Raw genomic sequence first — 17,921 nt, 5'->3', positions numbered from 1 at the left:
TTAAAAATAAAATAGTAACAACAAAATAATCAAATAAATATTTTTTTTTGATTAGGTATCTACTTTATTCAATTTGAATAAAATTACCTCCAATACTAAGAAAAAAAAAAGTTTGTAAAGTTAAACGTCTTTGTACCGACACGGGTTGAAATATTTACCTACTTGCTTTGTTTCGTTGGAGAATTGCTTAAAAGAAGATTTTCCATTAGAAGTAAAAATAACTTGTTTCTTATTTAAAATGATTTTTTATTTTTTAATTAATTTTAAAAACCAAACACATATTAATTTTATGTTAAAAAATCAATTTTAATTAATTATTGATCAATTTAATGCATAAGCAAATACGCAGAATATCAATGCACCATGATTGGGCACCCAACAACTATAAATTCATTAACTATATTTTCTAGAGAAATAAATTCATAATTGTCTAGTGGCACTGATGAGGAGGAGACACCTTATGAAGTTATGTTACTTTATCATAAAAATGGTTAAAACCTGTAAAAGTCCAACATCGGTTAGAAACTATTCCCCTAAAAGTTTTACCATAATATTAATAAGTAGTTGAGCGTGGTTTCCTGCAACCATTTGTTCTTGGTTGATGGGTGAAGAAGTTGCCGGTATCCCCAGAAGAAGGGTAGTGTTGGAATATTAACCTTTGAAGAAGTGGCAGAAAGGTTCATCGACCTTTTTGAGAGCCTTACTTGTGGTCCGTAACTGCTGATGGCAACTGCACAGTGGTCACAGGAACGAACCACCCTCCAAAGCCAACACTTAACTTTCCTCTTCCCTTAACTTCCATTCCTTCCATCTTCCCCATCTGTTTATTAACAATGCAATAAGAGGAGAAACAACAAAGCTTAAGCAATGGAACTGAACAATCATTTTCTTTTATGCGGAGGTAATGAAAATGGCTTCACATGAACACTTTTTTTTGTGTGTGTGTGTGGGCATGCCAATTCTCTCTCGGATCAAGTCCAAGTGTTCATCTTTGTTGCTTCTTTGAATTTTGTACATTTGGAATTAAAATATGTGCATGCATGTCTACCCTTTTGAGCCTTCAGCTTGTTTATTGGACTCACGGATATGAATAGCTTGCCTGACCCGTTTTTTGGTGTAAAGTCTTCTTCTTTTGTTCTGCTGTCATGAGTGGTAGGCGGAGTTTTTTTTTTGGTCTTCGTGAGATCTTAATTTCTGGGATGACATATTTGTCTGTTTGCTGTTCTGTGAGAGCGGAATCAGCAATGAGATATTTGGGATGCAAAAGGAGAGTCTTTGATTCTGGTTTTCGAAGAAAATGCTTCCTGAGAAAATTGGTGGGATTCTGTTTTGATCTGAACCTTGTTTCGTGACTCTTTGGTCTCATGCCAGTGTTCTGCATTTTCTGTTGCCTATTTATGAGCTGTTTACCATTTGAACAAAATTGAGTGTGCAATGGAGTTTTTTTTTTTTTTTCTTCTTCTTGTTTTGTTTTAAGATGTTATGAAGTCTTATGCTGAAGCCTGTCCAACTGAATCAAGCTTGTGATCTCATGGTTGTGCTGAAGGAATTGGTCTTTGATTAAGCTGTATTGATCCTTTACTTTCTGTGGGAGACTGAGAAACGATGCCAAGCCAGCTATGGTTTTCACTGCCAATGATTTACAAGAATGGAAAGATTTTCCCAAAGGACTCAAGGTTCTTCTTCTTGAGGGAGACAGCATTTCTGCTGCCGAGATAAGGGCAAAGCTTGAAGCCATGGACTATAATGGTAAGACTTTTTGGATTCCTTCTTTTTGTTATGCCATGGCTGACTTCTTTATCTACATCTAACAATTCCCACGTATGGCCCATAGTGGGTAAGTTGGTCCCCATCTTTCTATCCGATGGCATCTTCTAAAGCCTCATTGCTTTACAATTCGTATATGGTCAATTGGTATAATTGTGGTCTCAGATTTTAGTACCTCTGTGGAGCCTAGAAATTTTGACAAAATTTAGTTGCCCTTTGGAGCCTTCAAAATTTGAAACAATCCTTATTTTGCATGCTCAGTGTTTTCACATATTGGATTTCTTTGCATCTTACGAAGCTGCTAAAGTTTTTGTTTACAGTAAAACTATGTGTTTTCAAAACTGAATGTGGTCTAAATTGTAAAGATATAAAGTATAAAAATCTGTCAGTTATCTGACTTATATAGGCTAAGTTGTAAAGTTCTGATGTATAAAAAATGGTCAGTTATCTGTGTCTGAACTATCGAGTCTACACTAATTTTGCACATTGACTGTCCTTTCAGTTGCCTAGACATGAATTTATTAGTAAAAAAAGGCTTCATGAAACAATTTTAACTGAAATTATATCTTATGTCATGTACATGCTTGTTTTCTCTATTCATTTGTTTAGTAAGTTTTGAGTTTCTTTACAGTTTCTACATTCTGTGATGAGAATGAAGCTTTGTCAGCAATCTCAAGTACACCTCAAAACTTCCACATTGCCATAGTAGAGGTAACGGATTTTCATTTTCTATAAAATGAAAAATCATCATGCCGTAATTGCAAAATTTAAAATTAGAAAATGAAGGTCTTTGTTGCTGCCAAACTTAATAAAACATACTTCTTTCATTGGTATAACTAGAAAGTTTTTAAATTCGAATCACAAGGGATGACTATTCTTGTATCTTGTTAAAGTTCTATTTCTGAATCTTATGATTGTTATAACTTTGATGATATCATTTTTAACCGAATGCATTCATCCTAATTGCAGGTGAGTTCAAGCAGTAGCCAGGGAGGTTTCAAATTTCTTGAGAATGCCAAGGACTTGCCAATAATTAGTAAGTATAGACCAAAATGACTTTGCTAGTTTAACCTCTGTTAGTTCTTTAGAACTATAATCTTTGGTCTATAATAATGGTCTTCTCAAATCAATTATGTCGTTTGAATGCTGAACCAAAACCAGTTACAGATAAGGAGATAAACATCGATATGCTTTTAAAGTTCAATTTAGGAGAGCTTGTAATGCATTGCATGCTGTTGTTTTCATACCTGCAACTTATCATTTTAAATATTTTTTATCAGTTTAACTTGTGAATGATCTAAAAGATAGCATTGCATGGAAAATGTGGGGAAAAGTTTGCTTCAAAGCTGTTTTCTGCTCATTTTAATCTTTCTTACCAGTGATACTTCCAATTTTTCATGTAGTGACTTCTAACAACCATTGCCTGAACATCATGATGAAGTGCATAGCGGTAAGCTTACATCCTCATTATTTATGCTTAAATATCTTATTAAGCTATATTATTTGAACTAAGCTAACTGCTATGTTATATTTCAATGTTAGACTTTTTTTCCTTATTGTAGTTAGCTAATTCAAACATTTGATTCATTGTAATTATTGACCAAATTACTGATAACTTATTTGAATTGTCTGTTCAATCTTTTGTGCAAAAATATGATCTTTAACTCACTAGACACTGTACGTTTTCTTTTGGTTCTGATTGGTAATGCAAGCTTCTTGACTCTTAGCTCCATTTTTTTTTTAAGCTTGGTGCAGTTGAGTTCCTCAGCAAACCACTCTCTGAGGACAAGCTCAGAAATATCTGGCAGCATGTGGTTCACAAGGTCTGCGATGTTGTATTGATACTACCATGGTATTTACTATTAAGTTAATGAGAATAATAATTTCTCATGTGATTGAACTCAATCAGGCATTCAGTTCTGGGACAAGTATCCTGTGTGAATCGCTTAAACCTGTCAAGGAATCTCTAGTGACTATGTTGCAGCTCCCAACAGACAATGAACAAGATGAAAATAAAGTATCCATTGATATAGATGAGGCAGCCAGGTTTACTGATTATGATCATGTACTGTCTCCTGGAAATGATAAATATCCAGCTCCTTCAACCCCACAATTGATGCATGGGACAAGATTGTTAGACGATGGTGATTGCCAAGACCAGACTAATTGCTCCACAGAAAAAGAAAGTGGGGAACATGATGGAGAATCTAAATCTGTCGAAACTACTTGTGGAAATTTGAATGCTGAAACTGAAAGTACTCCTCAAGAAAGGAAATCTGATATGACTTTGGCTAGGGAGGAAGTGGATTTAGTTGATGCTTCCAAGGGTGAGAGTATTGCCTCTCTACATACACAAAAAAGAAAGGTTCTAAGCAACCCTGACAAAAATACCAAATCTGCAAATATAGTAGGCGTTGTTAGTGATTCATGTGAGATAAAGCCAAGGCGGAAGAAGATGAAAGTAAGTTGCTTTATGACTATTCATTCTTCTTACGATGTTTCTGTTATTCTAATCCACTTGCCCATGCTGCTATTTGCTTGAAAATTACAGTGACTATGTGACACATTTAGAAAAATGTTTCTAAACTTCTGTTTAATCTGTCGATGTTTCCATTTATTGTGTCTGCATTCTTGGAGTTGATCAAGAAATCTCGGACAAGATTCCATTCGATATTCATAATCATGAAGTTATAATCAACTAAAAACTGATAATGGAATTGTCAAACAGAACTAATCTATGATTGGAAATCTAGGAAGTACTCTTTCCACCGAGTTACAGTTTTGTTTTGGTCTCAGGTAGACTGGACGCCTGAGCTGCACAAAAAATTTGTGAAGGCAGTTGAGCAACTAAGCATTGATCAAGCCATTCCTTCTAGAATATTAGAGATAATGAAAGTGGAGGGTTTGACAAGGCATAATGTGGCAAGCCATCTTCAGGTAATTACATAAAGTACATTACTGGTTATGGTTGATCAATTTCTTATCTGCAATACTTAAACAAGTTTTTAAATAAACAGAAGTACAGAATGCATAGGAGACAAATCTTTCCCAAGGAAGAAGATCGGAAATGGCTGAATCAAAGAGAAAGGATCTATTGTGTTCAAAGACCAATTATGGCCTTTCCTCCATATCATTCTAATCAAACCCTTCCTATGGCTCCTATATATCCTATGTGGGGACAATCTAGCACTCAAACAGCTGGCATGCATATTTGGAGCTCTCCTGGTTATCCCTTGTGGCAGCCTACTGCTGAACATTGGCACTGGAAACCGATTCCAGGGGTAATATCTTTGTTTTTTCAGAACTCAAGGATGAGGATATGATGTTTTTCTTGTATATTATATAGCTCTCATGCTTGTGAGACGTAGTTTGACCTGTGGTTACTCGATCTTTCAGATGCATGCAGATGCATGGGGCTGTCCAGTGTTACCAGTACCACCTCCTCAAGCTCCTTTTCCCTACACTAAGGTGAGTGTCAGCATAACAATGAAGATATTAACCTAGTATCTATAGTATTTTGCATGTTAATGATTAATGTCTCTATGTACGATTGATATTCCTCAGAACATGCCTGCGTTGCTCAATGCGGATGCAACAGGTCAGACGTTTACGATGCCACAAAGTTCCTTAGAGCATTATCCGGTATGCAACCATTGGCTTGTGAGTCATATATAAATGGTTTGTAATCGTAAGAGAAGAAATAGAATTAAATGCAGTAACCAGTGTTACGATGCATGCATGCAGGCAGAGGAGGTTGTTGACAAGGTTGTGAAAGAGGCAGTAAGCAAACCATGGCTACCATTGCCTTTGGGACTGAAACCCCCTTCCACAGACAGTGTGTTGGCTGAGTTATCAAGACAAGGCATTTGCAGCATTCCTCCTAGGAGCAGCAAGGGTTCAAATTGAGGGTGACATTGATGCATGCACCAAGAGTTGTTCTGATGGTGACCAACCAAAAGGGGGTCCACCAGATGAACAACAACACCCTGTAGCAATTATTTTTGTTTTCCTAAGTGTAATGAGGTTCCAACTAGGAGTTGTTGTTGGGACTATTTTGTTTTACCTTATTTGGTCCCATCACCACCCCACCAACCAATTTTAGGTCTCTACTATTCCGCTGTCTGGTTACAGATTCCACGATGAAAACCAACAAGTAGACTTTGTTTGTTCCTATCCAAAGCCACATGCCAAAACAAGGCAACAAGTAATAAATGAAGAGAAAAGTGAGGTGTGCTTTATTGCAGTGGTGAACAGCCGATAGGCAACTTGGGCGGTGCAGAATTTGCCACGCATCCATTGATGCTCTCTTCAAAACTTGTGGTTGTAAATACATGATCATCATAACTGGGATATCAATTGTTGTAAATGTGGTACTTTTGGGGGCATAAAGTGTACCCATAACAGTGATTTTCCTATCTATGAGGGGTGGGGGTCTGTGGGATGCATAATAATAATGATGAAGAAGACGATGATGATAATGATGATGGGGTACACGTCGTGAATAAAGTTGAGTACACCACTTTGACACCTGTTTAGCTCTTCTTCCATTTCTTCTGATTTTTACCAAATCTAGAATCGATTTCTATCCTAAGTCGCACATCCCTTATTTCTTCTTCCATTGTTCCCTTTTTTGAAAAAAAGACAATCGGCATTAAGACCCTCTTTAGTTCATAATGTTGACATGATAGCACCATAGATGAAAATTTATCCAAAAAAGTGTTTGTCAAAGTATTATAGAAGTTTCAATACCTTCTTTGTTGTGACTTAACACCACATTTTTATCTTGTAAATAAATATTAACAGAGGTTATTTTATTTTAACCGAAATACAGTAAGTAAAATATATGTTTTCATTTAAATTTACAATTTCCCTTTTTTAATGATTACCATTTAATCGTTTTTTTTTTCTCTTCGTTGTTCTAAGCTGAAAGTACTTAAATTTAAATAATTTATTGAACATATTTTTTAGTATCCATTTTATGAGAAAATTATTATTGGGACTTTTATAGTACCTACTTCATTGTACACTCCTAGGCATACTTTTGGTACTATTATTGCCTTTATTTTGAAAAGCAAAACCTGCATACCACATGGGTATTGAAAAAGGGACCCGTTTGCTATAAATGTTGGCTCTTTCTTCTTTCATTATCATAATTTTCACAAGAATTACCTAATTTGTGTAAAAACAATAGTGTGGTTTATATTTTACATGAATTCAAGCTTCTCCTTCCCTTTTACTAATGGGGAATGGCTAGCAGTGGTTTGTAGAGGAGGCAGAATGTGAGTTGTCGTAATTGATGCCATATACGGAATTAACTTTTCAACTACTTTTCTACTTTACATTATCTGAAAGTATAGTATTCAAATATGGTAATCTAAAAATGTATTATGTTATATTTTTTTTACATTATAAATTATATATTTCAGACTACAAAATTTTATTCTAGATAGTATAATATGTAATTATATATGCAAGAGTTTCAAATTGTATGATTCAAAAGAACATTTAATTATCATCGTTCTAACTTATGTAATTTAATACAATCAAAATTTAATATTTTAAAATTCATATTTATTTGATTTATTAGGTTGATCAAGTATAGATTATACAAATTTCACAGTGTGTTTTTCAAATCAGATTCATATTAGGTCAAATTTTAAGAAAATAATAATCTTCTTGTAATTTTGAATCAATAAAATAACTTCATATAATTTACTTTTACATTTAAATAAAACATTATTATACCAAAAATAAAATTGAAAATTTAAACACATGTTAACGATTGAATTCATAAAATATAATAATTCAAATCAGTATTTATTACAAATTATGTATAAAAAGATTTTAAATTTATCAATTTAAATATTATTTTCTTACGACATTTTCTTTCAACACATTATAGTCCGACCAATATTTGATTTCATCTTGAGAAGTATATTTACAAGTAATTTTTAAAGTTCTATATAATAAGGAGTCACAATCTTAGTTTGCATATGAGAAAGATAGGGAAAAACAAATAGATTCCTATAAAAGATAATATATATTTTAATAATAATTTGAAGGTTAATGCATATAAATGTATAGTAGTATATAGTATTTCTAATATCAGAAATATAAATCATATTTTACTCTTAATCTTTACTTTATTATCTACAAACTACATTAAAATGAACAAATATGAGAAGTAAAGTTAAGCTTAGACCATATATGCCCTTTCATTGTAGAGTTCGAATTACCTTTTACCCTTTATAAATTTTTATATCCATTTTACATTTTTTAAATTTTTTATCTCTTCTTTTTTATTAACATTAATTTTTTAAAATGACTATATTACCCTTAAAAGTAAATGTTGAGTGATTGTATTAGTATTAGGTGTAAAAAGACATTTATCAGAACATGACTGGAAGTAAATATTCTCCCGTTATTATACTGTTTATTCTTTTTTTTTTTTTTATCATATCCCTATTAAGTTATGTGAAAAAGTAAAATTTGTAACTGAATATACTTTTTTTTTAACCATGAACTAAGAATTTCAAATTATGTATATAATATAAACTTAATTAAAAATTTAATTTTTATATTTAAATTTTTAATTTATTTTGATTTATATACTTATTTTTTTTCCTCAATTGAGATTCAATATTTATTAAATAAGATTTTTATTGTCTTTTTTCTTAAATTGACTATTTAAAAAATATTATAACTCAATAAAATCGAATCAAATATAAAAATAAAAACAAATAAAAAATTTAAATTTAAAAACTAAATTACTAATTAAACTTAAAAAAGATAGTGAATAAAAAGTAGGATTAGTTCTCACTGTTACTAATTTTCTCTTAAAAGATCAAGAGGAAAAACATAAATATAAGTGCACAAAATAGTTAACCGTGTTCGAGGTGATTTAGAGTATCTTAATTAAGATATTCAAGCAAAAGTTTATATAAAATCTGAAACAATTAAGGTAAAGAAATAATTTATGTGAATAGAAAATGAGAAAGAACATTAATTCGAGGTTAATAATATGAATAGCAAATAGTTTAAGAAGTGAAATAGAGTAGTTGTTCCCTAAAATTTAGAAGGAACAAGAAAATTGTAGTTAAGGGTTATCAGAAGAAGTCTTCTTTGAACAACTAGGATTTGATGTTGTTTTCATACCATGGATTTTTCTCCCACAACTGAAATCTAATTTCTTCACTCAACACAAGCACGACACAACAGTTTGGATTTGATATACATATTAAAATATTATTTTTCGAGTAAGGTGGTATAGTCATTGTTCAATAATATCGATTAGATTGTTGAATTGGATGGAAAACTCAAGCAAATAAACAATCATTATTGATTACTAAATGTGGATAATAATTTCAAATAGCTGACTTTGGAAAACAAACATGTATTACTCAATTATTTCTATGTTTTGGGTACTCCTTAGCAGTGTGCGTCTTCGATATTAGATGGTGCAAGATTTAGTTTTTTACTTTTCTGCAACACTATTTTGGTCATTCCACATACAAAATCACTTCTTGTGGACAACATGGGCTGCGGAAGATGTCGTCATACATTTCCTACCAATATTTTCACATACCTACCTAAACCTTCAGATACCGATATTTATTTAACATTTAACACTCTTGTGTTTAATTAGAAAAAAAGAAAAGATAAACTTACTTGCCATTGACATCATTTGGATGCACGCTGGTCACTTCTTGTTGCACTTAGTTTCTGGAGTAATGGCATGAACGAGCTCATGGCTCACAATGATTACTCGGATGATATTTATTTTAATAGATGTGTTAGTTTGGTATTTGTTATTAAAAAAATCTCAATTGCATCTCAATGAGATTTCTTTTTCAGAAAAAAAATATTAATGTTGTTAACAAGGCACCACATGTTAACCTTTTGTTTTTTTTTTAATTTTTTTAATTTTTTAACTTTTTTGTTTTGTAAAATTTTTTTGTTATCATGTGTCAAGTCTTTAGTATCACACGTGGCAATGTCAGTGAAAAAAGTCAGGATAGTTGTCTTGATTTCAATTTAGTCTCATATATGTCTCCTTGATTCAATTTAGTCCTCATCTTTGTGTACTTGGTTCAATTTTGTTCAATTTTTTAAACAATTGAATGTTAATTGCATCTCAACTCTTGAAAATTGTCTCAATTAGGTTCTTTTCAGAAAAAACAAATTATTAATGTTGTTAACAACGCACCAGATGTCAACCTTTTGTTTTTTTTTAATTTTTTAATTTTTTTGTTTTGTAAAATTTTTTTGTTACCATGTGTCAAATCTCTAGTGTCACACGTGACAATATCAGTGTTACATGTCAGAATAGTTGTCTTGATTTCAATTTAGTTTCATATATGTCTCATTGATTCAATATCTTTGTATACTTGATTCAATTTTGTTCCAATTTTTTTAATAATTGAATTATATTTTTTTAATCTATTTATTTTTATAAGATTAAAACTAATTAAGTATAAATAATTTTACAAGATTAAATACTCTAATATTTATATTAAAATTTAGTGGTAAAAAAATATTATACTAATAGAGTAATATAGGCACACAATTCTTTTTCTTCAAAATAAAAATATTGTCTCTTTCCATTTCCAGACAAAATTTATTAATTGTATAAATGTTATAATAATATTTTTTATTAAAACTACTTTATAACATACATTATTGTATATTATTAACCCATATTTTGTTAATCATTTATTTTACCACTAAATTTTAATATAAATATCAATACTTAATTTTGTAAAAATATTTAACTTAATTAGTTTTAATCTTATAAAAAATGGATTATAAAAATATATTTCAATTATTAAAAAAATTAGGACAAAAGAGGAAACTAAATTAAATCAAAGAGACATATATGGAAACTAAATTGATATCAAGACAATTGTTTTGCAACATTAGAAACTTTACACGTGGCAAAAAAAATTTACAAAAAAAAAAAAACAGAGAATGATATGTGACACGCTGTAATGGTGTTAATAATTTTTTGTCTGAAAATAATTTAATTGAGACATTTTTCAAAAGTTGAGATGCAATTGACAACTTTTTAAATGTGGGTACCATATGAGTAATTAAGTGAATGATTAAAGACATCTTGGTTGAAAAAAAGAGAGTCAAGATTAGATGTATCGTATTTTATGAATTATTAAAATAACATTGGCAATCATTAATTTGTAATATGTAACAATAATCATAATATTGAGTAATCCAGGAAGTATCAACAATAAATTTCTGCAAAATGACTTGAGCGATGTTCATGAGAAAGAGAAAGAGAGTAGTAGCGGTGAAGAAAAGAAAAATTAAGGTGGGAATAGCAGGCATCGAAAGGGTGTTCTGATATGATTAGTGATACACTTTTGTTTTCTTCTGCACCTCCATTGTTACTAAATGTATTCCATATTAAGAGAAAAAGATTAAAATATCTCTCACCAACAGCTATTGTCATCGTCTTTGTTACACCTCTGTTCTGAATAGCATAGGAAGAGAGAGAGCTCATTCTGAAAAGTTATTTCTAAAATACTGTTTTGAAAAGGTAACATATATTGTTTTTGAAAAGTTTATTTCAGAATGTATTTTATTCAGTTAAAAAAACTTGTTCAACAAATCTAGTTTTAAAAAGTCTATTCCAAAAATCCTTTTCTGAAAATTATTTTTTAAAATTAAAAAAAAAAAAACTTGTTTTGAAAGATTTCTTAAACAAGTAATCCGAAAGTGAAGTTTACCAAGGATAAAATAGTGACTTTGAAATTTGTGAAGGTGCAGTTAGAAACTGTAGGCTGCATGAAGAAAAAGCCCTCTGCTTTCTGAAAGTATCAGACACTTTTTGAAGTGTAACAAAAAAAAGTATTTTCTCAACCCACTCAAAATATTGATCACTAGAAAGAAAACACTGAATAAAATAATGTAGGGTGGTTAGTTGGTTGAGGTGAAAGTCTCCATGCAAATTCTTTTTAATGTTTTAATAAGTATTAAGATGACGTGATGAGTTATATTAAAAACTCTAAGAAGGCTCTGGAAACTTACTGGTATTATTCTAAAGCTGTGCATAATTTTGAACATTGAATATGTATAATATTAAAAGGTCCTGAATAATTATTATTATTATTATTAACAAAGTTGGAAGTGCTCTTTAGTTTTAGCATCAAATTTCGTATACCACACATGCTTGTGGCTCAAACCTCACGTAATATATTATATTGATCTTGCAACCAATAAGGTGTGGTAATCTCACGTCACATTTCGATAATAATATCTAATCCTTATATTATAAAATGGGTAAAAAACAAATTAGAGGAGCCATTATGGATAATACCAAAATTAGAGCGAAAGGTTGTGATAACTAGGACGGTTTGTGGACATGAATATTAAATAACTACAATTTTGCATGGGAGTAAGTGGGATTAGTTTCAGTTAAGGTGGCTCTTTTAAGAAAGTTCATTACGCGTTGTTGGTTTTATTTATTAGTGATGCCATTATAATGTAGTTAATCTCATGCATTTGATGGTAATTAAGAAAGCTAAACAAATTGCTGCCGCCAATGCTTCAAGAGAGAATGAAACCTGCCAGCCAATATACACTCTCCTAAACAGGATGGCTAAAAAATGTATAGTAATATATATATATATATATATATATATATATATATATATATATAAATGTTATTTAATTGACTATAATGATGATGATAATTGTAACGTCCTAATTAATTAATGAGTGTAATTAAAAGAAAACGTCACATGATTATAATATAACAGTGCAGTTCCGAAGTTTAAACATGAGGCCTTACAACTAAGGCACACCACGGTGCCGCCAAAAACTAAAGAGCATCATAAACAGTCTACTGGAAACATAAGCATAAGTAAAAACTGACAAATACATAGGCCGTAGCCCTCAAGATATTCCAAGAAAACTAAGTTGCAGAGTCGCCTCTTCCCTGATGACCACGATTATCCCTCGCATCTGCTCCCATCAATAAATTGATGATCATTGCGAAGATAGAAACACGACATACAAAGCAACCAACAAGAAAATGGTAAGCTAGAGCCAACAACATTTTTATCATACAGTTAAATATACTTTCACCATCCAATACCAACACAACATTCAAGCATATTAAGACTTTTCAATCAATACACTATGACTCGACTCGACTCATCCAGATACGTATAACTTGGTCGGATTCAGCGGATGTCCGCGCTTGTGGTGGATACCTCTGCTCACCCCCGAACTATGTGTTACAAGTGTTACGATGAATTGATTTTCCCTCACCACAAGGTTAGTCCTTAGTGAATTTCAGGCCTCCTGCTACTCTCACCACAGGTGTCAGTCCGCTCTAGGTGAGACTAACTGACCCCTTAGAGTGTCGGGATGCAACCTTACCTTGAATCCTTACCTAGTTATACAGATGAGGCACCACCATGGACACCCACTACCAGGGGCCATGGGATTACGTCCCGACCATTGAAGTGCAACCCCGGAGGTCTCACCTAGAGACCCTAAGGAATTTACACGCTAACGCGGACCAATATTCATAAATCAGCAATAAGAGAACATTACATCATATTTACAATTCCATACCAACCCCTGAGATTAATTCCTCATAACCATCACATTTTGAAACCATGCCTCTGATCATCACCACCCCATGAGTCCAGGGCCTCATCTCATATCAATACCATGTTCCTTTAGTTCCAAACCACTCATTCATTTCACATGCCAAGCTCCCACAACACCCATCATTCATCATTTATGAATCATGTCACGCATATATAGCAATCCATTAGGCATATATCCATACATATGTACACATATCTCATAATGGCAGTCATACCCAAATAATTCCAATCATAAGAGCAAATACACAACCAAACACCACGTTGTCTCGCCCAATCCCTCGCTCAGGCTGAAGAGTCTCGCTCAAGCGAGGCATTCTCGCTCAGGCGAGTCCCCTTCGCCTAGGCGAGGGCTCGAAAAAAGCATAAAGAGAGCAACGCGGGATCTCGCTGAGGCGAGACCCCTCTCGCCTGGGCGAGATGCTCGTTCGCTCAAAAATCACAGTGGGTCGCCTGGGCGACCCTTCGTGACAAAAATACCTAGGCGAGCCCCTGTTAACCTCGCCTAGGCGAGACATGCCCGCTTAGGCGAGTTTAACAGTCCTCGCCACTGTTTTCTCCTGCAGCAGACAACTTAGTAAACCAACCAATGATCCAATCATTTTTATACATCCATACAGTGCTCCAAAAATGCAGTCAAACGCAAGATCAACACCAACGACCACAAACATCTCAGACATTTTAGAGGGTTCTAGCTTCCCTTACCTGGAAAGGAAGTAAGGGGCTTAGGCAGCCAAGCGTGCGAACGCAGCAGCTCAAAGAACGAACAGAGGAGCTGAAAGGATACTGAAACAGAAGTACGAGATGGGTTACTTGGAAGCCCTAACTGAAAGAAACGAAAAGGAACAACGGAGACGAGTATGGCTAGCAACAGTACTTACATGGAGTAGAGAACAACTTTGAGCTAGCTTGAAGATGGCAGAAACCTAACCTTAGCAGAGCTCTCCGAGAGAGGGGGGAAAGAGTTGACGGCTGGATCTGTGAGAATGAGAGGGTGGAAGCGTTAGGGCAACTATGGACCAGCTTTATCCCTTGGGCCAGCTCTTTGGCCCATCAGATTTTGGGGCAGCCCTTTTTATTAAGGGTTATAAAATAATAGGGTCTTACAATAATATAGCAGGGACGGACATTATGACAAGTATGAAAATAGAGACAGGACAAATATCTACATTTTCATACCCAGTTGAAAAAATCAGAAATTTTTCATATTCATACTCATATCCAGTTAATGTAGGAATTCTCCGTCAAAACGGTTATAAATTCGGATAATATCCACCGTCTTACTCCTAAGGAGCACCTCCAACATAAAATATTTTATTCAATAAGACATTTTGATTGAGATAGGTTAAGGTGAGAATGCTAAATTCAAGAATTGAATGTTGTATGAGATTATTTAATTATATAATTAAATTAATTCTTAAATTGTAAAAATTAACATATAAAGAAGTTATTGAATATGGATCTTACGAAATCTTACCATTAAAATAAAACTTGTGAGAAATTCTGAAATGATGTGATAACGTGAAATTCATTTCAAATGAAATAAGATGTGGTGCGAGTATTGTACAAAGTATTTGTAATGAAAATACTTTAAAATACTTGCTTTTAATGTATTTACATATTATTATTATTGCTGTTTATTTTAAATCGTTCTTAATTTGCCAAGTTGTTGGTATCAGAAAAATTATATTTATTAATCTATACTGTTGAAAAGTTTATTTTTTAAGACCTCAAACCAAACAACTTGATTCATACAATTTATCTCTATAGTTTATTGCTCAATTTCACAAGTATATTATAATTTATTCTTGACAATAAGGACTTATCCTTATAATATGATGATATTGTTTACAATATATTTTTAATTAATATGTTTTTCAAAAGTTTATTTAACTGTAAAAATACATGTATACATCCTTTCCTTTTTGTAGATCCATCTTGGTTCTTTTTCGATACAAGAAAAATAGTTTTCGCTCTAATAATGGGGTTCAACAATTCGTTTGCTGGTGTATTTTCATTTGAATGACATGGTATTCAACTCATTTGAAATTAATAATATAATTAATTAGGGCAATCTCCTACCAACTCATTTTTGGTCGGTATTTGCAACTTGGACTTTACACAATAGAGAGCAAGTCAACTACTTAACTCTTGGTATTTTTGGAAAGTTTTTTTATTTTTTTAATTAATGTTAACTATAACGATATTTATTATACAGTTAAAATAAAATAAAAAACAGTAAAATATAATTCTGATATGAAAAAAACGTCTTTTTAACTCTTATAAAGCAGTAGTTGACATTTATATTAATTCTTAGAGGAGAAGCTGAATCTAAGTGATTGATTCCCTGAAATGGAGATTATTATTGTGTACGTGTGGCTTGCTAGCGTCCAAAAAGCCGCACAAGCGAACCATTTTTTATTAGGCGGAACAAAAACAAAGACAAGAAGCGAGGAAGATAAAGCATTCTTTAATTTTTTGATCCGTACATATAATATTAAATATCTGGTATGAGCAATGAGTGGTGGGAGTGTAGGCATTTGAATGTGGGAAAGTGCAGGTCCCTCTCAGCTCCATACAGTGTTATAGAGGTAATTGGTGTGAAGAAATTAAAGAAGGGTTGCAATATTTGTGGTTTAGTTGGAGAATATGACAACTCATTGGTTCCTTCTTTCCCAAAGGTATAATTTTGTGTCGTAGAATACATTCTCAAAAACTTTCTCACCTTCTGTAAACTTTTTGTAATGTCATCATAAGGCTGTTCTGCTGTTTTCGTGATAAGAATGCCATCACAAACCTCTGTGAAACACAGCTATGCATCACGTAAGTTAGATACATATATATGCTTCATGTCCACAATCATAAACAAAAACATCTCCGTTCATTACTTCATTCTCAATTAAACAAATGTATACAAATTATAAAAATATTAATCATAATTTAGATTTTTAGGCCAGCACATATGCATAGTAATCCTCGGTACAGAAAGCATTAAAGAAAAGAAAAAGAAAAAAAAAGGAGTCTTAATCCATCATTGCATATCCAAAAAGAAAGGCATCTAAAAGTTCAAACAGTTAATAAACTATTACGAAATTCTCAGTGTCACATTCACCGTTCCTTTAAGCGACTGATCAGGTGCTTTAAAACTTTAGGTTTCTGACCTAATGAACGAAAAAAATAAATAAATTCAAAACTATACTTTTACACTTATAATTGTTAGGAAATTCCTAGAGTCACTTTATTTATTAATAGAGAAATAAAATTAAAATAAAGAACATAAGAATATAACATGAAAGTCTCAAAATCAAAAAAAAATTACAACCATCAGAGAATAATTATTATGTGCAAATTTATTCAACATACAGAAATCATTCTCAAATTTTATAGGCTTAAAGTTCATTATATAGTCACTAACACTCACTCCTTAATTATCCTAGATAATATAAGCCTTTTCAAGACATGTTATTTTCATCAGTCCAAATAATAATGTATACAAATTGCATTCACAATGGTATCTTGGCTCTTTTTAACCAACAAATTATTTAGGATGATCATGCCACTTCATATGTTTTTGGACAATATTTTTTTGTACAATAGCTACTAACTTAATCTTATTTAGGTTAGAAACAGTTTAAGAGTACATGAAAGTATTGCGATAAGCTTGAGACTGAACAAGAATCTTTCTTTTAAAAAAATTAGAGTATTTGCTAAGTAAGAAAGAAAGTATAATTTTGAGGAACCGTTAGAAACCTAACAACAAAAGAAGAAATATGCAAAATATGCATAATATCGATGTCTATTCCATTAAGCTGGGAAGGAATAATCAAAACAGAACACTAGCACACATACACCATAAGAATTCTTATGCCAACGAGCTCATTGCACATAAGTTCTTTCTTTTATTAAGTAATGGTGTTGAACTTGGATTAGTAAACATAATGGTGTTGATTGACTCGATTGGTAAGCAAGGAAAACATATTTGTTAGTAGGGCAGTTCTCCAAGTTTCTAAATATTTTATTTATTTTACTAGATAAACAATATTTATACATAAATTGTAAAGGGTTTGGACATCTCAAATATTTTATTAAATATATATTTTTCTCTAATAAAACAAAAACAATGATTACGGCTCATCTTATTTTGTGTGGAAAGTAGAAATTGAAACTTACTCCAATGCGGTACATAAATTAAATTGTACCAAATAATTCACTTATAATTCAATAACTTTTATAAGAACGTGTACTATATATTATGAAGCAAATCATTTTCTTACCTAAATTTGACTTTTATATGCTATGTCTACACAAGATTCCCCCTACTGACAATTTGTGATGATAGGACAAAATCCAATTATATATTAAAAAAAATCTATAAGTTATAAAATGTCTTCTACGATTTAATTAACATTCATTATTTTCAATGCTTTTATTCTATCAATCAATTAAGAATTGTGTTAGGCATAAGTTTAAGTAATTATTGTAAAAATGAAAAAAAAAATTGTTATGCATTTTATAATTAAAAAT

General features: G+C 31.9%; 1 protein-coding gene across 4 annotated transcripts; it reads left to right on the top strand.

Annotated features, from left to right (window-relative positions):
• The first annotated feature begins 548 nt into the window (after nt 1–548).
• Nucleotides 549–6,302, top strand: LOC114175302 (two-component response regulator-like APRR2). Of its 4 annotated transcripts, none has more exons than XM_085671687.1 (12): nt 549–901; nt 1,478–1,749; nt 2,399–2,478; nt 2,737–2,803; nt 3,171–3,217; nt 3,513–3,590; nt 3,677–4,228; nt 4,564–4,704; nt 4,785–5,048; nt 5,164–5,235; nt 5,332–5,409; nt 5,491–6,302. In XM_085671687.1, the coding sequence occupies exons 2-12, from the start codon at nt 1,620–1,622 to the stop codon at nt 5,671–5,673; spliced, it is 1,692 nt and encodes a 563-aa protein (XP_085527813.1). In that variant the 5' UTR covers nt 549–901; nt 1,478–1,619; the 3' UTR covers nt 5,674–6,302. The 4 variants fall into 4 exon arrangements, with proteins under 4 accessions (XP_085527813.1, XP_027915883.1, XP_085527814.1 ...); XM_028060082.2 differs by having other exon boundaries at nt 550–901; nt 1,547–1,749; XM_085671688.1 differs by having other exon boundaries at nt 550–901; nt 1,547–1,749; nt 5,332–5,427; nt 5,512–6,302.
• The last annotated feature ends 11,619 nt before the right edge of the window (nt 6,303–17,921 follow it).

This window comes from Vigna unguiculata, chromosome 3 (assembly GCF_037176805.1).
Source record: "Vigna unguiculata cultivar grain cowpea cultivar isolate G323 ecotype 2 chromosome 3, ASM3717680v1, whole genome shotgun sequence".
Taxonomy (NCBI): domain Eukaryota; kingdom Viridiplantae; phylum Streptophyta; class Magnoliopsida; order Fabales; family Fabaceae; genus Vigna; species Vigna unguiculata.
This window is presented reverse-complemented; position numbering and strand designations above follow the sequence as displayed.